Here is a 21,708-nt window from a genome sequence, read left to right on the forward strand (position 1 = left end):
ACCCGTTAGCCTGGCGCTTCTTGCTGAAAAAGTGAGATTACGTTAAATTAGATTGTGCCTCTTAGGTCCATGGGTGTTAAGTGTCCCAGCTGTGCTGAAGCACCTACGACTCACAGGGGCCGAGTGTGGCACCGCCAGCGTCCACGCCGGCGTCCACCCGGATCGTTTAAGTCCCGGCCGCTCCGCTCGGCCCGGCTCCTGTTAACGTGCCTGGAGGGCGGAGGAGGACGCTCCAGGAGTCGGGTTCCTGCCACCTGCGGGCCCCGAGCGCAGCTCCCAGCCCTGGGCTCTGGCTCGGCCCAGCCGTGGCGTTTGCAGCTGTCTGGGGAGTGACCAGTGTACAGAGGGTCTCTGGCTCAGCCCCTGTCTCTCTCTGCTTTTTGAATAAATAACTAAATCTTGTTTTAAAAAAAAAAAAAAAAACTAACACGCTGGTAATCCTGTGAGATTTGTTTAGTGATGTTTAAATACTTGGGAGAGGTTCCTTATTTGTTTATACATTTAGAAAGCTTTCAAAATGAAAAGGGATTCATTACCTTTATAAATAATGTTTAAATTTTTAAAATTTTATAAACTGGGCTAAATAGGACCGTTTGATAAATAAAAATATGATATGAAGTATAAAAATTAAAATTCTTTTTAAAAATTCAACATTAATAAATATTCACGTTAGCAGCCCAGCTACTACAAGCACTTATCAAGGATGACAGAAACCTTACTCTGGCATAGAATAAGGATTTCAGGAAACTATTATCCCAGTCCTCTTCCCTTGTTAGCTGTGTGAGCTTGAGAAAGTCGCTCTATCTCGCTGGTCCTCAAGAATTTTCCTCGTAAGAAGGGCTGGGTGGGCTGGTCCCTGAAGCCCCCTCCAGGTCCGAAATCCTAAAACAGCAGCGCGACTCTCTCCGTGGGCCATCTGTGTGGCTGTGCTGCTGCCCTGGCTGCTGGCACCTCCGTCAGAAGCCTGGCTGGCATTTCTCCCGGGACTCGCTTGCTTTATGGTTTTTGATCGCATCCTATGTACCTGTTTATTTTTAAGCCTTAAGAAAACACTTCCTTCCCCAGTCCTACCTAAGACAATAGGGCAAGCATCAACAGGAAAATTCTCACCATCTACAGAACAGTCTGACTTTCCTTAAGCCCTGGGACCTAGACTTGGCTCTGGAAGCCAGTTGTTTACTCCACATTATCCATACAGTGTCACAATACCTGCTCACAAGAGTTAGCTCCATTCTCAAGTCAGATCAAAGACACTGAGTGGATCAGACAGTGAGGCAAGATTCTCACGACCTTACAGACAAGCAACCAGGCACTCGCTTTCGGGGCCAATTACTTAGCTGAGCCACCTCTTCCAATGCTCAGGGTTGACTGTGGGCAAGATTGCCGTGTGGCCAAGATTGTTTCACAGGCAAATCCCCTTTCAAACCTGACCTTAACAGTGTTCCTGCCACCGGCCCCTTCACCTGTGTCCCAGTCTTACTGATTTCTGCTCTGGGTTGGTTCTCAGTGCCACCATGAATGAACTCTGTGGCCAGCTGATTAGACTGTGCACCTGCCTAACTCCACTGTCCACAGGTCAGCATCCCCATGCCCGCGGGTGGGGACTGTCCAGCCTGCAGGCCACATAAAGCCAGCAAAATCATTGGGTCTGGCCCTGCCAAGGCAACTACAGGCAAGACTCGAAATTCAGTGTATCTATTGCAGTCTAATTTTCAAGCTGATAATTACGTGTGGCCCACAGATGATGCTATAAATATCCAAATGGCCGTTGGAGAAAAAAGTTTCCCCAGCCCCGCTCTAGGGATGTGCAGTGACCCCTGTGTCACATTGGACAAGATGATGATTTCTCTGGGATCCAGCTTCTTTTCTAAAGGGGTAATAGTGCTGACTTACAAGCTTCGAGATTTCATTTCATATAAAGTACTTAGCACGAAGCCTGACAGAAAGTAACAAATGGCATCTCAATAATTATTATTAGCAGTTCTTAACTTTGACAGGACTTCAATACATGTGTGGAATTCCCATCAGAATAATAGCAGTCATCGGGGCAGGCATTCCATGCAGCGGTTAGCACGCTGCTAGGGACACTCACATCCCGTATCAGGGTGCCTGGTTCAAGTCTGCGCTACTCCGTTCTTGCTGCAGCTTCCTGCTCGTGTGCACCCTGGGAAGCAGCAGGTACTAGCCCAAGCACCTACGTCACTGCCGCCCTTGTGGGAGATCCCAGTGGAGGTCAGGCTCCGTCCTGAGGTCTGGCACAGCCCTGGCTGTTGCATGCATTTGGGGAGTGAACCAGCAGATGTAAGGTATTTTTCTCTCTCTCTCTCTCTCTCTCTCTCTTTCTCTCTGTGCCCCTCCCTTTCAACCTTTCAAATAAAATGAAAATAAACAAGTTTTTAACAAAAGGCAAAACTGTTATCATCACCAAGTCCATTCTTCAGCCAGTGTTGTATTGGAAGAAGCTGGGTCATCAGTACCAGGTTAGCAACTGAGGGCCCCACGGTGTCTCCCTAGAGAGCAGAGGCGGAGACAATGCCATGGCTGAGAAAGAACTTCTAAGATAGATACCATTCACAATAGCTACAAACAAAAATTAAATACCTCAGAATAAATTTATCAAGGATGTCAAAGATCTCTACAATGAAAATTAAAAAACAAATTTTATGTATCAAAAAAGCATATATTTGTTAACTAAAAAACCCTAAAAAAGGAAAATTACAAACCATTAAACAAAGAAATGTGACAGGGCAACTTAAGAAATTTGTAACTTGGGGCTGGCACTGTGGCGTAGTAGGTTAATCCTCTGCCTGAGGCACCGGCATCCCATATAGGCACCGGTTCTAGTCCCGGCTGCTCCTCTACCCGTCCAGCTCTCTGCTGTGGCCTAGGAATCAGTCAGAAATCAAACTGGTACCCATATGGGGTGCTGGCGCTGCAGGTGGAGGCTTTACCCACTAGGACACAATGCAGACTTCCCATCTGGTTTTTTCAAAACATGTATTTGAAAGGCAAACTGACACAAAGAGACAAAGATATTCCAACTGATGTGGTGTGCCAGCGTTGCGAGTGATGGCTTAACCTGCTGTGCTCCAGAACCAACACTCTCCACCTCAGTTCTGATGACGTTGCTCCAGGTCTGCTTCAGATACACCCTAAAATTATTTTTAAATAACTTATTTAAAAATTTCCTAGGTGGCCTGAATCTTCATTTGTTGAAAACGCTCAAGTTCTGGAAAGTTACCAACAGATCTTTATATTTTTATAGAAGATTCATTTACTTATTTGAAAGTCAGAGTTACATTGAGAGAGGAGAGGTAGAGAGAGAGAGAGAGAGAGAGAGGTCTTGGATTCGCTGGTTCATTCCCCAGTTGGCTGCAACGGCCAGAGCCATGCCAGTCAGTAACCAGGAGTCAGGAGCCTCTTCTGGGTTTCTTATGCACCTGCAGGGGCCCAAGCACTTGGGTCATCTTCTACTGCTTTCCCAGAGCATAGCAGAGAGCTGGATCGGAAGTGGAGCAGCCAGGTCCCGACTGGCGCCCATATGGGATGCTGGCACTGCAGGAGGCGGTTTACCTGCTATGCCACTGCACTGGCCCCTGCCTACATATCTTAATAGACCCTCTGGCCAGTTCCTTTGTATGCATCACACAGCCACCACACACAATGGAATGGGCCATGGGCTCTGGCCAGGTCTGGACCTTTCAGGGCCAGTGTCTCCATGGCCAGTGATTAGGATGTCAGGACGACACAGGGACAAGGCAAAGATTTGTGTATGTTCAACTTTTATTAATGAGATACAAGAGGTATGCAGAGACTTCTGGGAAAGTCTTCCCTTGAGAGAGGCAACAGGAAGCAGCTCTTCTTTCTGGACAAGGATGCACCTAGGGAATGCGGTCCAGATCATCTCAGAGGGCAGAGGAAAGAATTACAGATGCAGAATAACACGGATAAACCAATCCCCAGAGCACAGTCTTCCTTTCATTGGGTGGTGTGAGCTTCCCGTTCCTTCAACTTTTGGGTTGGGTTTTCACTCTCTTGCCACAGTAAGCATTTCAAGTCCATTAGTATTACAGAATTCATTATTTAAGGAAATGCTGCTTAGTATTACAGATGTACAAAGTGAGACGCACCTGCGCTGTGCCTAAACAAAGGCATCTCATACACATTCACGCTGCACTGTGGTGTGTGGCTACCACTGATACCTGTGGCATGTTGTATTGTTAACTGTATACAGCTGAGGAGTGGTGCTGGCGTGTCAGAGGTGCTACAGGGACCTGCCTATGCTCAGTGCCGTCCTGGGATGCTGACTATCTCTGATGAAGAACAGGTCAAGGCATTTGCTTCCAGACGGGACCAGAGGCCTGTTGTTTATCTGTCCATACAATATCCTAGGAAGCACAAAGGACCCTGGGAACAAAGGACGACCTCTCCCTTTCGGGGGCTTACTGAGTGTTGAAATGGGAAGGTCTTCTCCGTCTTCACGACAGAGCCAGCTCTAGCCGCTTGCTGCTAATGTCCACCTGGAGATGACAGCACCATCAAGGGATCCTTTGCTGAACTGTGTTTCTCCAAGGCCTGAAATTTCATTGTATTTGGTTTCCTCTGGTAAGCACACGGGAAAGCGGGAAGTAAGTACTTTGGTGTAACATGTGCTGACTGAATCCCCAGGAGAAGCCACCACTACGCCTTCAGTCCCCTCCCCTCCACCTCGGGGAAATGTATCTTCAGGATCACAATTAATTAGCTACAGGTCTGCAGAATCCTTGTGTTTCAGGAGAAAACAAGAATCTAAGCTAACTGTACTTTAAGGAAGGGGTTTTATGGAACCCACATTTCCTGTCTACTGTCCTTCGACTTTCTGGCTGCAAAATGGATACAACTCACGCACAAAGATGCGATTCATGAACCAGTGTGTTTTCTCTAACTATGGAGAGGCGGTAACCTTTGAGATCAAGTACCTGTGCTTCCAGTTGTGCCACTGTGATCCTGGAGGGGAAACAGCAAACTGTCTGGGACTCTGGTGTCTGCATTGACACAGCTCTGGCTATTAAGTAAAACATCAAGTGGCGACTTAAAGGCCTAAAGAGTGATTTACTCAAGAAGGCATGTCTGTTCTCACTTAAGTCGGTTTCCATTGTCTTCAGGAATCATCTGTACTTGGGCCCCTGCATCCGTGTGGGAGACCCAGAAGCAGCTATTGGCTTCAGCCTGCCCCAGTCAGGTCATTGTGGCCATTTTGTGGGAGTGAATCAGTGGAGGGAAGATCTGTCTCTCCTTCTCTTTAACTCTGTATTTCAAATCAATAAATCTTTCAAAAAAACAGAGAATTATCTGTGAAATCACTGGGTGAGCAAACCCCTCCCCCCAGTATACTAAACAAGTCAGCACTTGCCTGACTGGTCACAACCCACACATCTCTTCCATAGTCTGTATTGTGATTAAGTGTATAACAGAACACATGCACGTTTGGATCATTTTCTATGTTCCATCTAATACTATGTTGTCAATATCTACCATTCAGATCAATACTGAAGAAAAAAGTGTGTTCTACCAAGAAAAGTGGAAAGAAATCCTCTCTTACGACAACATATGGAGGCTGGAGCTGTGCCGGCCTCCCATATGGGTGACAGTTCGAGTCCTGGCTGCTCCACTTCTGATCCAGCTTTCTGCTATGGCCTGGGAAAGCAGTAGAAGATGGCTCAAGTGCTTGGGCCCCTCCTGCATCTGTGTGGAGACCTGGAGGAAGCTCCTTACTTCTGGCTTCGGATCAGCTCAACTCCAGCAGTTGTGGCCACTTGGGGAGTGAACCAGCGGATGGAGGACCTCTCTCTCTGCCTCTCCTCTCTCTGTGTAACTCTGACTTTCAAATAAATAAATAAATCTTTTAAAAAAAGAGATTGAGCCGGCGCCGTGGCTCAATAGGCTAATCCTCCACCTTGCGGCGCCGGCACACCGGGTTCTAGTCCCGGTGGGGGCGCCGGATTCTGTCCCGGTTGCCCCTCTTCCAGGCCAGCTCTCTGCTATGGCCAGGGAGTGCAGTGGAGGATGGCCCAGGTGCTTGGGCCCTGCACCCCATGGGAGACCAGGAAAAGCACCTGGATCCTGGCTCCTGCCATCGGATCAGCGCGGTGCGCCGGCTGCAGCGGCGGCCATTGGAGGGTGAACCAACGGCAAAGGAAGACCTTTCTCTCTGTCTCTCTCACTGTCCACTCTGCCTGTCAAAAAAAAAAAAAAAAAAAAAGAGATTGAGTGCCCAAGGCAACCCCTGGGACCCAGCCCTCAGACCCCACCCCCTTCCCTCCCAGGGAGTGGGACCGGTAGCCCCGGGCCCTCAGAGCAGGCCGCTGGGCTGGGCCTTGCTGCGGGAAGGTGGCTGCAGCGACAACCTACGCTTTCAGAACCTCTCTCTTCAGCCAAGTACTCAACAGACAGGATAGAGGGTGCGGTTGGCAAGCCACCCAGTGCCTGCATCAGCCGGGAACACTAGATCACTCCCCACGCTCCACTGTGCTGGGGTAGTCTCTGTGGGCCCACACCTGTCTGCTGGAGGCCTAGAAATGCAGAAAGTGCACCTTTAGGAAATACTGAGGGGTTGCAGCTGGACGGAGGCTTCCTGCTGTCAAATCTTCAGATGAGGAGCCGGCGCACCAAGCACTCCTGCACATGCCCGCTCCTCACTGAGAGATGCAGCCTTGCCATTAACCAACACAGGAGTGTGCTGAGCTGCACGTTTTTTCCCCAGGATTCAACCAGTTAGTGGGGGAATTTGCATTCTAGGAAGCGCTTAGTGGCTCTGAGTAAAGGGGCCATGGCTAGTGGGGTCCCTGGTACCCAGTCATGTGAAGCACAAATTAACAAGCCGTGAACCCGCAGCTGGAGGCACAGATGCGTGCAGGAAGGTGAAGTGGCCTCCTGTGGGGAGATCCTTCCTTGGTGCCATTCCTAAGGGGCACATCGCTGTGTGCACTCTTTTAGATACCCCTTCCCACCCACATGGACAGATGGGCTCAGCTGTCCTGGACGGGAAGAGGACAGGGGCAGCACCCAGAGAGCACAGAGCAGGGGGGAGCCTGATGCTTCGATTCCCCTAGCTCTACACGCATCTATGAACCCACGCTTTGGTGGCGTTTTCCTTTTTAGCCTCATCTGGAAGTGCTGCCGTCTTTCCCCTGCCATCCACCTCTCTTCACCAGGAGTCACAGGAAACCCAGCTCAAAGGCCCTCAGCATCTAGACAAAGCAAGAAAACTGCCCTTGTTTCTGTTTTGTTTGGCCTCTATAGCAAGTTGACACTGCATTAGATAGTAACATGTAAAAAATCAAATGGTAGGAGCCGGCACTGTGGCGGAGCAGGTAAAGCCACTGCCTGCAGTGCTGGCATCCCATGTGGGCTCAGCTTCAAGTCCTGGCTGCTCCACTTCCCATCCACCTCTCTGCCATGGCCTGGGAAAGCAGTAGCAGATGGCCCAAGTCCTCGGATCAGCCCAGCTCCAGCCATTGTGGCCATTTGGGGAGTGAACCAATGGTTGGAAGACCTTTCTCTCTGTCTCTCTCAAATAAATAAATAAATCATTTTAAAAATCAAATTTTACATAAAAAGACAATTGTCTTGCTTTTCTAGAAAAGAAACAAAAAAGTTGGCAATACTTCCCCAGCACTTTCTTCTAGTAACAGCTGACTGGTGCTGGGGATAGTCTGTTCGCAAGCAAGGTGTCCACTCTCCAGTTTGCTACAGTCCCTACCTCGCCCTACAGTGGCACTCTGCCCACTCCCCTCATTGAACAGTTTCTGTCTGTCCAGTTCTCAAAGCGTGTCAGCTCTTGGCACAAATCTAGTCCCCCACTGACAAAGTGCATGGCAAATGAGGAATCTTTCAGTACCTATTGAACACGTGTGTGATTCCACGGACTGTCCATTTTCTCCAGTTAACCTTGCCATTGCCCATCTGTGCTATTCCAGCTATTCTGGTGTGATGTTTGGGTCCCTGTGTGTACCTTGGGGAGGTGATGGAGGTGACAGGTGGCTGGCTCTCACAGAAAGACCAAACTGGCCAGGCACAGTGGTCGGCACTCAGTGGGTCTCATGTGTTTATGATTTCTATTCCGGAGCAGGGGAAGGGTCTCAGAGGCAGCCTGGATGCTGCTGGCTGTCGTGCGTGTTCACTGTGACAACGATGTGAGGAGAAATCCTAGGTATTTCTGGAGCGACAGCCCGTGTCAGCGACCAGCTGGGCTCCCCCTGGCCTCCCAGCCACGTCCCGCCCCACGCCCAGAGTGACAGTGTGTGCAGGGGCCTGGGGAGGCGGGCTTGGAGGAGACTGCCAGGGGGCTCAGGGCCCTCCCGGGACAGAAGCCCGGGGCCGCCCTGCCTGGTGAGCAGGGGAGAAGGCCAGCGCAGGCGGCCTCTGTGAGGCAGGGAGCAGCTCTGCAGGCCCTGGCCCAGCCCCAGCTCCAGAAGCCTGAGAGATCAACGCTGCCACAGGCCGCCCCGCCTCCCTCTGTCACCTCAGCCCCCGACCTGGGCCACCGGGCTTTGGGCTTGGTCCTAATCCTCGAATCCAGTCATCAGCTAGCAGGTTCATCCACGTTTCAGCACACACACATGCACGGACATAATGAATGATACACATTCGCACACATTGACACACACACGATGCACGCACGCACAGTCATGAACATGATGAGCGATACGCACAGACACACACACACACATACACAGATACACAGGATGCACGCACACAGGCACAGACATGATGTGCGGTGTACACAGACACGCACGCGCACGCACACACATGTGCCCTGATCACGGTGCCTGGCCCCCACTCGGCTGTGGTAAGGATCCCTGAGGACAGCAGGTCTGGCTGTGCTAGCTGTGTCCCTGTCCCTCTGCCCTGCAGCCCTGTGTCCCAGGGCTGCGAGCGTGGCCGAGGACTCCTCAGCGGCACTAACACTTGGGCCATCTTCTGCTGCGTTCCCAGCACGTGAGCAGGGTGCAGGGTCAGAAGTGGAGCAGCAGGGCCCAAAGCTGCACCCGTGTGGGATGCGGTGTCTCAGGCGGCGGCACTGACAGCTGTGTCACAACGTGCCCCCCCCAGAGACTTTCAGATCCTGCCGTGTGAGATTCCCACGTGGGATTACTGGCGTTGTAGTGGATGTCCTCGTCTTTGCCTGGCCTGACTGTTCGAAGATTCAAGGGCAGAAGGGTGCTTCCTTCAAATAGAGCTCACGACGGTTTCAACAATGCCATGGAAGTGCGTGGCTTGGGGCAGCTGTGGGGACCCCTCTCAGGAAGCAGCACGCATGCGCCAGTGTCTGCGTTTGAGTCCCGGCAGCGCTTTCAACTCCAGCTTCCTGCAGGTGTGCGCTCTGGGAGGCAGCAGGGGATGGTCCACGGCCTGGGTCCCTGACACCCACCTGTGAGACCCGGATGAAGCTCGCAGCTCCTGCCTTGGTGAAGCCAGCCTGTGGGCAGCCCAGGGAGGAAAGAGCACTTGGACAGCCCCAGAGGTGGCCCAGTGTCTGCGGCAAACACCAAACACGACGGCTCCAAGTGTAGGCAGGGAAGATCTGCCGGGGACAGATGCTTGAAGGTCCCAAATGTCACAGCAGGAGTCGAGTCCCGCCCCGGAGCAGATGGAGCCTGGCAGGGATTTGAAAGTCAGCAGTGCTGGGCGTCCTCACACAAGACTGATGGGCATAACGCAAACCCACATTGGGGCCACACAGGTCTGCCACCCTGCCCAGCCCTGCTCTCAGGGTCAAGGACAAGCTCAGCTGACCGGGAGGCCCTGGGGCATCCCTGCCGATGACCACTTTGGTCCCTGCACTTGAAAGCCTGGGCTGGTGGACGACCCGAGACCCTTCCCAAACTGCAGCCTCATGCCTCCCATGGGAATCCGGGTCACCGGGACCCTGGACCCTATCCTAATTCACAAGCCCCCTGCCCGCCAGCCTGCCAGCCCTCTGCTAGGCTGTTGTTGCCATCCATCGCCCTCCTGACCCCCAGGCTGGAGACAAGCCGAAGGCTGGGAGCCAGGCCAAGCCTCCCAGAGGGACTGCTCCTTCCATAGCTCCCAAAGCTGAAATGCCAGTGTGGAGAGGCTGCAGTCATTGGATAGGGCCCCGTCAGGAGCTCAGCAGTGCAGTTAACAACCCGAGCCTCCTGGGGGCCTCGCCCAGGCCACCTCTGTGACCCCCTACAGGGCCTGGTCCCTGGGCTGTTGTCATTGTGCAGTGGGCCCTGGGCAGGATGTACACTCGCTGGCAGGACCTGGGGTTCCCACAGGACCTTCTGACAGTGGGACCCAGGTAACCTGCAGGTTGGGGGGTGGGGTCACAGGGTCTCCTTTCTGCCCTGCACACGACTCAGAGCCCTGTGACACAGGACAGCCATGAAGCACTGGTCACTCATCGGGGTGACCTTGATAACTCTGAGTCACTTCCCCATGGAACATTCCAGAGGCAGTGCATGTGTGACGTGAGCACCTGCCGGAGCCCACGCAGCCCAGTTCTGTGCACGGAGCATCCATGTAACCTCAGATCTGGAAGAAAGCTCCTTCACTAAACACAGCCTACCTTCCCCAGAAATGTGGAAGTGAGGATGACCAGGGGTGGGGGAGGTCCCATCCTCCAGTGTCCCCAAGTGGGGCAGCAGGTCCTGCCTCTCCAGTAGGTCTAAAGCCTTGCTTTCAGCTCCCTGGGAACTTGGAAGGCCTGGGTGCTGCCAGGGGCCTCCTGAACTAACAACCAGGTCCCGCCTGCATCCTCTGCTGCGGTTGGGCCTCACCTTGGGCAGCCCGGGCACACAGCAGCATGGATGTCCTGCCCGGCTCCACCTGGAGCTGTTGGACTGCAGAGCCGGTGGATCCTGTACCCCATGAGGCCAGCTGCATGGCCCTCAGGGGAATGGGGTTGTGTTCTCCCTTGAGGATGCAGGAGATGTTGGATACGGACACAGACAGCTCTGTTGTAATGCACAGCTCTGTGGACTGGGACCTCCCTGCTGTGCCAGAGACCTCAGACCCCGACCCTCGTGTGCCTGTGCCATGTGGACACTGAGACTCTCCCTCCCCCCCTCTCCCCCGGCCCAGCCTCTGGGATGCGTCACTCTATGCTCTACTTCTATGAGGTCACCCCTTCTGTGATCCCTACACAGGTGAGATCGCCCAGCATTTGTCTTTCCGTGACAGCCAGCCACCTGTCACCTCCATCACCTCCCCAAGGTGCACACAGGAACCCAAACATCACACCGGACCAAAGCCACGTACAAAGGTGGATTTTATTCATGAGAAGCATTTGCAAATGCTCAAGGAAAGAAAAGCGTTCCATCAGCTGGGCCTGCAGATTGCTCCTGGTGACGGGGGCGGAGCGAGGCTACTTGGGGGCCACTCTGCAGCAGCAGCTGCCAGAGCTGCTCCCTCGGGATGGCAGGATGCAGCACGCCCTCAGCAGGAAGCGGAGGATCCTCCTGCCCACCCCGCGCCGGCCCTGCCTCTTGCCCTGGGCGCTGGCTGTGGTGTCAGCGGTGGCTGCAGTGGCTGTGGGCCCAGTCCCATTAGGCTCACGGGCTGCTGTAGTGGCTTCTGGCTCTGCAAGGTCCCCACGGCTCCTGGCACTGGGGCTGGAGGACGACGCCTTGGAGGCTGGCTCGGGGGCGGCACTGGGAGCAGGGCTCCACTGCTGCTGTGGCTGGCCTGGTAGGAGAGAGTCAAGAGAGGGGTCACCATGGGCTTGGGCTCAACTCCTGGAGGCCCCGAGGCAGGGGGAGGGCAAGACTCACTGGAGACCTCAGAGGAGTCGGGGGCTGCGCTGGGAGCAGGGCTCCCGGCACTGGGGCTGGAGGACGACGCCTTGGAGGCTGGCTCTGGGGCGGCGCTGGGAGCAGGGCTCCACTGCTGCTGTGGCTGGCCTGGTAGGAGAAAGTCAAGAGTGGGCTCACCATGGGGGGCTTGGGCTCAACTCCTGGAGGCCCCGAGGCAGGGGGAAGGCAAGACTCACTGGAGGCGTTGGAGGAGTCAGGGGCGGTGCTGGGAGCTGGGCTCCACTGCTGCTGTGGCTGGCCTGGTAGGAGAGAGTCAAGAGTGGGCTCACCTCAGGGACCATGAGCTCAGCTCCTGGAGACCCCAAGACAGGGGGAGGGCAAGACTCACTGGAGGCCTTGGAGGAGTCAGGGGCGGCACTGGGAGCAGGGCTCCTGGCACTGGGGCTGGAGGATGACGCCTTGGAGGCTGGCTCGGGGGTGGTGCTGGGAGCAGGGCTCCACTGCTGCTGTGGCTGGCCTGGTAGGAGAGAGTCAAGAGTGGGCTCACCTCAGGGGGTCTTGGCTCAGCTCCTGGAGGCCCCGAGGCAGGGGGAGGGCAAGACTCACTGGAGGCCTTGGAGGAGTCAGGGGCGGCGCTGGGAGCTGGGCTCCACTGCTGCTGTGGCTGGCCTGGTAGGAGAGAGTCAAGAGTGGGGTCACCTCAGCTCTTGGATGGCCCTGAGGTAGCAGGGGCTGGGAGGGGAGGGGACAAGACTCACTGGAGGCCTTGGAGGAGTCACTTTGTGTGGAGGACACGTCCACGGCCATGCTGTCACAGGACACTGATTTCACACACAAGCCGTCGTCCTCTATGGGGTGGTGCTCGCCGCTCTGCGAGGACTTGGGCAGGGACGCGGGGCCGTGGGGCCGAGGGCCTGGTGACCCCTCGGTCCCTGTGCCTGGAAGCAGGCCGAGGCCCTCCAGGTACTCGCTGGCCTCTGGGTCCCGGGGAACACCCAGGGGCTGCAGCAGGGTGACCGCGCCCTCCTCGTCCTCCTCGTCCTCCTCGTCCTCCTCGTCCTCCTCAGCGGCTTCTCGGCTGGGGCTGAACCACCAGTGGGTCCTGGCGTCCTCCGCACTGGGCCTCCTCGAGGCATTGACGGTGAGCAGCCACGACAGCAGATCCTGCAGGGCCGGGCTGACAGCACGCGGCAACGCATACCAGCCGCACAGCACCCTGTCCCGCAGCTTGTCCGTGTCCTTGCCGTGGAACGGCAGCGCGGCCGCCAGCATGGCAAATAGCACCACCCCCAGACTCCACACGTCGGCCTTCAATGCGTCGTAGTCCTCCCCGAGGAAAACCTCTGGTGCGCAGTACTCGGGGGTCCCCCAGAAGCCCCTTACCAGCGTGCCCTGCTCCAGCCGCAGGCTCAACCCGAAGTCCGCCAGCTTGACGGTCATGTGCTCGTCCAGCAGCAGGTTGCCCAGCTTGAGGTCCCGGTGCGCCACGCGCTGGCCATGGCAGTAGCTCACGGCAGCCAGCGCCTGGCCGAACAGGGTCCTGGCCTCGGCCTCGGCCAGGCCGCCCTGCTCAAACACGTAGCTCTGGAGCGAGCCCTTGGTCGCCAGCTCCATGACCAGGAACAGGTGCTTCCCCGCGTGCCGCTCCTCCAGCAGCCGCACGATGTTGTCGTGCCGCAGGCTCCTCAGGATGTCCGCTTCCCCCTGCGCGGACAGCGGGCAACTGGGAGAGCCGTCTTGCAGGAGGATCTTCACCGCCACGTACTTGCCCGACGCCAGGTGCCGGGCCAGCTTCACCAGGCCGAAGCCGCCCCGGCCGATCACGTCCACGAAGCGGAACCCGTCCAGAGGAGGATGGAAGTCCAAGGGGTCTTCCATGCTGCCAGGCACCTAACTACGCTCTCTCGACTCCCTAACTCGCTCGACACACGCTAGCTAATCACCGACCCTCACTGTACTGCCTACAACACAAAGGGACCACGGGGGCCTGACTGCCCAGCTGACTAAGACACAGCACCAGCTACTCTCACTACTCTAGAGGCGAAGCCGCAAACCTACCTCAATAAAGCAGAAACAACAAAGAGGTAAAGTCACTAAATTCTCTAACGCTGATACTTCTGAGCAGTCTAGCTGACTAGAGTGGGGGAAGCACAAATAAAGAAAACTGCAAAAAAAAGGCCAAATGGGCAAAACAACAACGAGGAGGAAAACAACAAACTAAACAAAATGGGAAAAAGCAAAAACCAAACAGACCCAGAAACAAACAACCAAGAAAAAGCACAAGCAACACCAACGAGCGCAAAGGCTGGTTAGATGGGTCCTAGTTACACAGATCACAAAAGAGTGCTCTCTGGGTAAGGCGGACAAAAATCCAGGCCCCCGCAGCACCTATATATAGTTTTTGGGGGCTCACCTCACATAGTGGTGCCTTATGAAGTCAGAGCGAGAAACGGACCAATCACAGCCCAGCCAGGGACTGTGGCATAATAGGACTTCCATAACAGTGGTGCCTTATGAAGTCAGAGCAAGAAATTGACCAATGGGAGCTGTAGTTCATCCACAGCAGTTTTCTCGAGAATCTTCCAATTAAAAAGAAATGATACCCAAAGAGTTTTGGCCTAGGTTGGTGATCGGGATGGGTACTTAATTTTTGAGAAACTCCAACCTGTAGATTGCTTCGGTGGCCTTCTCATTTCTGGTTTAAATATGAGGATAAGCGGTGTCTTTTCAAGACCTCCTAGAGTCTCCACTTAGTGTATCCCCTCCTTTGCCTTTACCCTCTGAGTGATGGGTCTCAGAATGATGGGACAATCTCTCTGGCCTCGGTAAACTCAACACGTGTTCTGTTGCCCAAGACACCGCCAGGTACAGAGTTCGCATCAGCAGAGCCGAGAGGAAGGTGGCTTTGTCACCCTTTCCCCCTAGGTCACCGTCAGATTTCTCGGCAGAAACCCTGGAAGCCCAGAAGGTAGTGGGGTCCACGCAGCCCAGACATGGAAGGCCCAATCAGTGGCAGCCGAGAAAGCTGCATCCTCCAAGCCTGGCCTCCGCCTGGTAGGGAGGAATCGAGGCGCTCCCAGGCACGTGGGGTTTTTGGGCTCCTGTCACAACAACTAAAACTCCTGGCTCCCAGCTTCAGCCTGGCCAAGGCCTGGAGGTCCTTTATGGGCTGTATCAGAGGATGGAAGAGACCCACCCCCCACTAGCACTCTCTCTTTCCCCTCTTCACTCTCACACAAATGGAATACAACTTAGAACAAAAAGAAAGACTACTTGCTTCATCGCCTCGGGACCTGCACAGCCCAGAACTACGAGGCGATGGCCGCATCACAGCCTCGGATCTGTCTCCTTGGGACAGCCTGGTGCTGAGCCCTCAGGACCAGTGTTTCTCCCGAGGAAGCCACAACCTCACCTCAGGTAGGAAATGAGCCCGGGAACCCCCGCCCCCACACAGCAAGTGGATCGGTGTCTCCTGCAGCTCTTGAGGAGCCCCCAGGGCGCAGCACAGCCGTGGGCCCCAGGAACACGTGGTGCTCCCTCTGCACCGACTGCCCAAGCCCTCTTGGGAGAGGAACCCTCCCTGGGGAGATGACCCCTCCTCCGGGACACCCAGGGAGATAGCACGGCGCAATTTCTCCGTGATTTCCTGCAGTGCTGGTCACCTCCTCAGGCTGGGAGGAAAGAACCAGCACCCCAGGAGTTCTCACTGCAGTTTTATTAAATAAGCTGAAAAAACAATCGAGTATGAGGACTTTGGGGAGTGTCTTCCATGAAGCACAGGTAAAAACTCATCTTTGTCGTAAGCTTGGAGTTTTCGTAGGCACATCAAATAAAGGGGAAACTCAGGACCTACCAAAGCATCACCAAATATATAACTCAACATTTATTCAGGTGCAAAAACTTTTGAAACCTGCGCATAGTTTTTCCTTCACATACTTTTCCCGTGAACGTCTTGTAAACCCTCTCCTATGCGTGAATTTCAAAATCTGCAACAAAGAAGCTCACCCTTTATTTCCATTTCCATGAGGTTTTCAAGTCCCTTCAAGTGACCCAGTTCGAGGAAAACCTGAGTTCCCATCCGGATTGCAAAGCAGCGTCAGCAAGGACGAGAGACACCACAGCTCTCATTCTCATCGCTCCTCCCAGTGCTGGTGGGAGCCTTGCAGACCCACCTGGTTCTAGAAAATGCATCTCCCCGAGGTATGTGATGGCCCCGAGATTCTGTGTCCCCCAGCCCTGCTCAGTAGTAGCCTGAACATGCTGCTAAAGTCCAATCTTGTCCATGCTGGACTAAAATGAGGGGCTGGAATCTCCATGGACCGCCCCAAGAATTCAATTCAGTGTAAATCCCAAAGGAAACTCCTAAGAAAATGTCTTATTAGACTGTTTTTATTTTTAAAACTTGATTTATTTAAAAGGCGACTTACAGCTACAGGGAGACAAAACACACACAGAGAGAGAGAGAGAGAGAGAGAGAGAGAACTTTCATTCACTGGTTCACCTGCCCACCTCCCCAAATGGCTACCAGGGCTTAGACTAGGCCAGTCTGTAGTCAGGCACCCAAACTCCAACCAGGTTTCCCCTCAGTTGGCAATGCCCCAGGTAGTTGGCCATCTTCCTCTGACTTCCCAGGCACGTTAGCAGGGAGCTGGATCAGAAGCAGAGCAGCCAGACACAAACCAGCCTCCCAATATGGGATGCCAGTGTCACAGGCGGCAGCTTGACTGCTATGCCCTAGCGCTGGTGCCCAGGCTTCTTTAAGATTTATTTATTTGAAAGGTCAAGTGATCTTCTATCCTCTGCTTACTCCCCACCTCGCTGCAATGGCCAGGTGGGCTGGTTTGAGCCAGGAGCCTGTGAGGCTGGCACTGTGTGTAAGGGGTTAGGCCCGCGGTGCAGTGCTGCCATCCTATATGGGTGCTGGCTTGAGCCTCAGCTGCTCCACTTCCAACCCAGCTCCCTGCCAATGTGCCTGGGAAAGCTGCGAAAGATGACCCAAATGCTTCGGCTGCTTCCCTCACATAGTAGACCCAGAAAGCTCCTGGTTCCTGGCTTCCACCCGGCACTTCCCTTGCCATTGTGGCTATCTAAGAAGTGAACCAGCAGATGTAAGACCTCTCTCTCTTTGTCTGTCTCTCTCTCTCTCTCCCTCTCTATCTCTCTCTCTCCCCTTCTACTCTGTGTTTGTGTGTGCATGTGTGTGTCTGTTTGTATTCCTCCCTCTCTCTAACTCTGCCTTTCAAAAAAATAAAATAAATCTTTTTAAAAAGCCTAGGATGCCACCCAGGTCTACCACCTGGGGGCAGGTGCCCAGGGACTTGGACCATATGCCTGCCGCTGGTTTCTCAGGTGCGTTAGTAGGGAGCTGGCTTGGAGCCAGGGCTTGAACAGGCACTTCAACTATGGGATGCTGGCATCATAAGCAGTGTCTTAGCCTGCTGTGCCATACACCACCCCCCAAGAACCAAGGTTTCTTTCTCGCTCCAAATCTGATATCAGCCAAGTAAAGGCCTTTTGCTCATCCTCAGAGAGGTGTCACAGCCTTTTGTCACACTTGGTTCACGGGGTGTGGTGATAGATAGTCTGCTCGTGTGTTGCACGTGTTTTATGAACTGTTGGAAGCCCTCGTACCCTGCTAAAGTCTGCTGGGGGCCATGTGCTAACGGGGCAGACCTGCAGAACCAGTGACAGCCAGGTTACTCATCACCAGAGAGAGTCTACACAATGTCGCTTTAGCTGGGCAACCAGACACGAAACACCACCCTTCCCCCTGCCCTTCAGGGGACACAGGCACAGCCCCCTGGGTGGCCACCCCTGGTCACAGTGCCTGAGCTGGATGAGCTCATAATGCAGGTAGCGTCCATGCCAGGGCTCTGCCGGGCAGGAGACACAGCTACCAGGAAGAGCTCGCTCCCCTGGAGGCTTCCACTGGGGGCTGTGAATGCCAGGATGGTGCAAGCCCTCTCTCCTGGGAAGAGAGCCTGTGTCCAAGATGGAGTCCAAGAGACAGAGAGGTGAGAGAAGGGGCTGGGGCCAGGGCAGAGAGAGAGAGTGAATGAATGAATGGGCTGATCCTGTCCTGGAGATCTGCACCCCAGTTCTAATGCAGGTTTACCATTAGCACCCTCAGATCCCATGAGATCCCTCAGTGTCTGCGGATCTTTTCCAGCCCACAAGTAAGTAGGTTGCCTTTTTTTTTTCTGTTCTCATTGTCTCAGTTGTCTTACTGTTCTTAACTGGTTGACTGAGAGCATTCTGGGGAATGTAAGTTAGCTGTTGTGTGTGAGTTCCGGGAGCTGACATCAATTATGCCTCCAGAACTGACGTAAAGCTGCCTCTGCACACTGCTCCCTGGACTCCCTGGCCCATGGGCAGGCTGCCCCGCCCCGCCCCTCAGACACCTGTGGCTGCTTCTAACCTTGGGCTGTGTGGGCTCTGTTCCCAGCCCTAGGGACGCTGCCCCACATGCTCATGTGCCGTCTCATGTCCCCGCAGCAAAGTCTGCACACCCGGAACTATTTCCCTGCTTCTTTGCTAGGACTGTGTGAGCTCATGGGGACACGGGGGCTCCCCAAAGTCTGTGCATGGGTGGAGTTAAACTTGGTCCATATTGTTTTAATCCATGCATAATTTTTTCATAATATGATTTTTTATGAATTTTTGAAGACTCTCTTTTACAAAATTTTTTCTTTATTTATTTGAGAGGTAGAGTTACAGACAGTGAGAGGGAGAGACAGAGAGAGAGGTCTTCATCCGATGGTTCACTCTGCAATGGCTGGAGCCGCACTGATCCGAAGGCAGGAGACAGGTGCTACCTCCTGGTCTGCCATGCGGGTGCAGGGGCCTAAGCACTTGGGCCATCCTCCACTGCCTTCGCAGGTCACAATAGAGAGCTGGACTGGAAGAGGGGCAACCGGGACTAGAATCCAGGACCCATATGGGATGGCGGTGCTGCAGGCGGAGGATTAACCAAATGAGCCTCAGCCCCAAGCTGCACTTTCCAGGAAGCTAGAATCAGAAGCAGAGCTCAAATTTGAATCCTGACACCCCGATGTGTGTTGAGGGTGTCCTAAGTGGCTTCTTAACCACCACACCAGGTGCTTACCCCCTCAAAGTATTTTTAATCAGTAAAGTGCAATCATGGAGGCCAGCACTGTGGTGTAGCAGGTGAAGCCACGGTCTGCAGCCCGGCATCCTATCTGGATTCTGGTTCAACTCCCAGCTGTTCCACTTCCAATCCAATGCCTTTCTAATGAGCCTGAATACGGACCAAGTCCTTGGGCCCCTGTATCCTCATGGGAGACCCCTAAAAAGCTCCTGGTTCCTGGCTTCAGAACAGCCCAGCTCTGCCCATTGCAGCCATCTGGGGAGTAAACCCACAGATGGAAGATCTCTCTGTCTCTCTCTCTCTCTCTCTTCCCCCACAACTCTGCCTTTCAAATAAATAAATAAATATTTTAAAAAGAAGTGAATTCTAAAAGAGAGAGACACTTAGGTACAGAGTGCAGGTGTCTGTCCAAACATAAATGGGAGCAAAATTATAAAAGCTTGTACTAAGAAAAACATTGGTTGAAGCAGGAAGAGAATGTATGTTCTACTCTAACGCCCGTGACGGACCTAAAGTCATGCATTGTTTTACAGACACAGACGTCCCAGTTTTCCATTCCTGAAACATCGATATGGTCTGATAGATTTAGAGGCACCGGTGCTTGGCGGGTAGCAAGGAAGACTTTGGTGAAGTAAGCAGCACGTGGTCCACGCTTGCGTCTCCGAGGGGAAAGGCAGGCGCAGCATCAGACACGGTGGCAGTGAGTCCCAGCGGGACAGACAGTCTTGGGTGGAAATAAACAGTTACTAGAGACTGTAACACGCTGTGTTGAACTTTCCTCTCCTGGCAGTCTACCATCTCTGTACCTAGGCGTTGGCCTTGATACTTTTTTCTTAACAACGCAGCCAGCTCTAGCTGAGAGCCGTGTCCCTGTGTCTGTGCCCCAGTTTGCCAGTCAGCACCACCGGAACACCCATGACTCAGGCGCACAAACTGTGTCCGTGGACTTGATTATTAAGAAACAACTCTTAAGCAGACAACAGTGTCCAGCTAATACAGGTGTGAAGGACAGTCCGCTGCCTTAGGCTCCCTTACGCACGGCTGTGTTCACAACAGCATCAGCGTTGAACAGAAGGCAATGGCCGTGGCCTCCGCCAAGGTGTGGAGTGGAGACTTGATTACCGGGGACACAGGCTCTCCCCGACTCACTTCCTGTCTCTCCTGGGAGCTCCTGTCTCACTGGGAGCTCTGTGCTTTGCTTCTCCCGTTCCCTAAACCCATGAGGCTCATTTCTACCTCTCAGAAGTTAAACATGGCACTTCCTTTCCTTTTCTGGGTCATTCTAGGTAGCCTGCAAAGCTCAGCCAGCACTCACATGTGTGGGAGGCCTCCCATGAGCCAGCCTTTTCCCTCCACTGCAAGGTCACACAGTGCTGCCCAGGTCACACACAGTGCTGCTCCGGTCACACAGTGCTACCCAGGAAACAGTGTTGCTTCAGATCACACACAGTACTGCCCGGGTCACGCACAGTGCTGCTCGGGTCACACAGAGTGCTGCCCAGGTCACACACAGTGCTGCCCAGGTCATGCACAGTACTGCACAAGTCACACACAGTGCTGCCCAAGTCACTCACAATGCTGTGCAGGTCACTGAATGCTGCCCGGGTCACAAACAGTGCTGCCCGGGTCACACAGAGTGCTGCCCAGGTTACACACAGTGCTGTGCAGGTCACAGAATGCTGCCAGGTCACAAACAGTGCTGCCCAGGTTATGCACAGTGCTGCTCGGGTCACACACAGTGCTGCCGAGGTCATACACAGTGCTGGCCATGTCACACAAAGTGCTGCTCGGGTCACACACAGTACTACAAGGTCACACACAGAGTGCTGCCCAGGTCACACACAGTGCCGCCCAGGTCACACAATGCTGCCCAGGTCACACACAGTTTTTCCCCAGCCCCTGTGTTCATCCATTCTTCTCTTCACCGTCTTGAGCATGATTGCGTGATTTTTAACCTAGATTTACTGAGGACTCAGGCTTATCCAGGACCTAACCCATGGCTCTACAGAGGAAGATCTCTCTTTCTGTCTCTCTCTCTCCCTCTCTACCTCTCCAACTCTGCCTTTCAAACAGATAAAAAATAAATCTTTAAGTGCTCAGGGGCAGCAGAGACAGGAGAGCTGGCATTCACACAACTGCCTACGCAGTCTGTCATTACAATTGTTGTGTCCATATACACAGATTCACAGCTGTGAATCTTAGTGTGCCTGTACTTTACAATGGGGGTGTGTGGGGGGAAGCACAGTGTTGGGCTGGGTGTCATCTGTGGTATCCAAGTGCACTGAGGGTCTTGGTGGGCACCCCCGTGGGTGCAGGAGGGCCACGGGCCACCACTTTGAGGACCCTCCTCTTCCACAGGGCCCACGGACATCTGCAGGAGGAGCTGAGCCCAGGCCAGAGGCAGAGGGATGGGGGCATCGGTGAGGGTCTCAGTGCTCTGGCTGCCATGCCCGCCCTCTTTCCCAAGGTGGGCTGGGCGCATCTGGACAGCAACATAAAAGGATAGAGATGAGTTTAACTGCTCTAAAAAGCAAAGACAAAAAGTCTCAACTCCAGTGGGCTGCGCAGGAGCACAGCAGGGGCACGGGGGGGGGGGTGTCAAGGTCATGGGGACGCCAGTCCCAGCAGGTAGAAGGGGAAGCTGCAGCCTGGAGTCCCACTGGGAGTGAGAGGGCCCAGAGCAGTGGAGCCCGAGGCTGGAGGGGAAGCTCGCAGGGTAGGAAGGAGGTGGCCCCGAGCTACGGGGGAGGCAGGGGAGGGGGAGAGGAAGGAACCTAAGCAGCAGGCAGAGGAGACCTCTGGGCAGGTGGAAGAAGCAAGGGCCTCTGAGAGGGGAAGCGG

The 21,708-nt window shown here is 54.0% G+C and overlaps 1 protein-coding gene and 1 long non-coding RNA gene across 17 annotated transcripts in view; one reads left to right on the top strand and one right to left on the bottom strand.

The window, feature by feature from the left end:
- LOC103345766 (uncharacterized) overlaps window positions 1-21,708 on the top strand; it is a 47,398-nt gene that overhangs the window by 1,508 nt on the left and 24,182 nt on the right. For 3 of the 9 annotated variants that reach the window (XR_011384896.1, XR_011384897.1, XR_011384898.1), the window contains exons 1-3: window positions 15,966-17,773; window positions 17,881-17,935; window positions 19,401-19,498. This is a non-coding gene — a long non-coding RNA (uncharacterized lncRNA). The other 6 variants (XR_011384904.1, XR_011384900.1, XR_011384901.1 and 3 more) reach the window with 5 other exon arrangements.
- Window positions 11,262-21,708, bottom strand: part of LOC108175891 (serine/threonine-protein kinase MARK2) — a 657,969-nt gene continuing 647,522 nt past the window's right edge. For 2 of the 8 annotated variants that reach the window (XM_070065192.1, XM_070065190.1), the window contains 5 exons: window positions 12,366-12,428; window positions 12,148-12,276; window positions 11,996-12,058; window positions 11,778-11,906; window positions 11,262-11,691 (listed from right to left, as the gene is read on the bottom strand). In XM_070065192.1, coding sequence (XP_069921293.1) covers window positions 11,372-11,691; window positions 11,778-11,906; window positions 11,996-12,058; window positions 12,148-12,276; window positions 12,366-12,428 — 704 coding nt within the window. In that variant the 3' untranslated portion in view covers window positions 11,262-11,371. Of the gene's footprint in view, window positions 11,692-11,777; window positions 11,907-11,995; window positions 12,059-12,147; window positions 12,277-12,365; window positions 12,429-12,517; window positions 13,638-21,708 lie in introns of those variants that run through there. The other 6 variants (XM_070065193.1, XM_070065191.1, XM_051826291.2 and 3 more) reach the window with 5 other exon arrangements.

Source organism: Oryctolagus cuniculus, chromosome 20 (genome assembly GCF_964237555.1).
Source record: "Oryctolagus cuniculus chromosome 20, mOryCun1.1, whole genome shotgun sequence".
Classification (NCBI taxonomy): Eukaryota; Metazoa; Chordata; class Mammalia; order Lagomorpha; family Leporidae; genus Oryctolagus; species Oryctolagus cuniculus.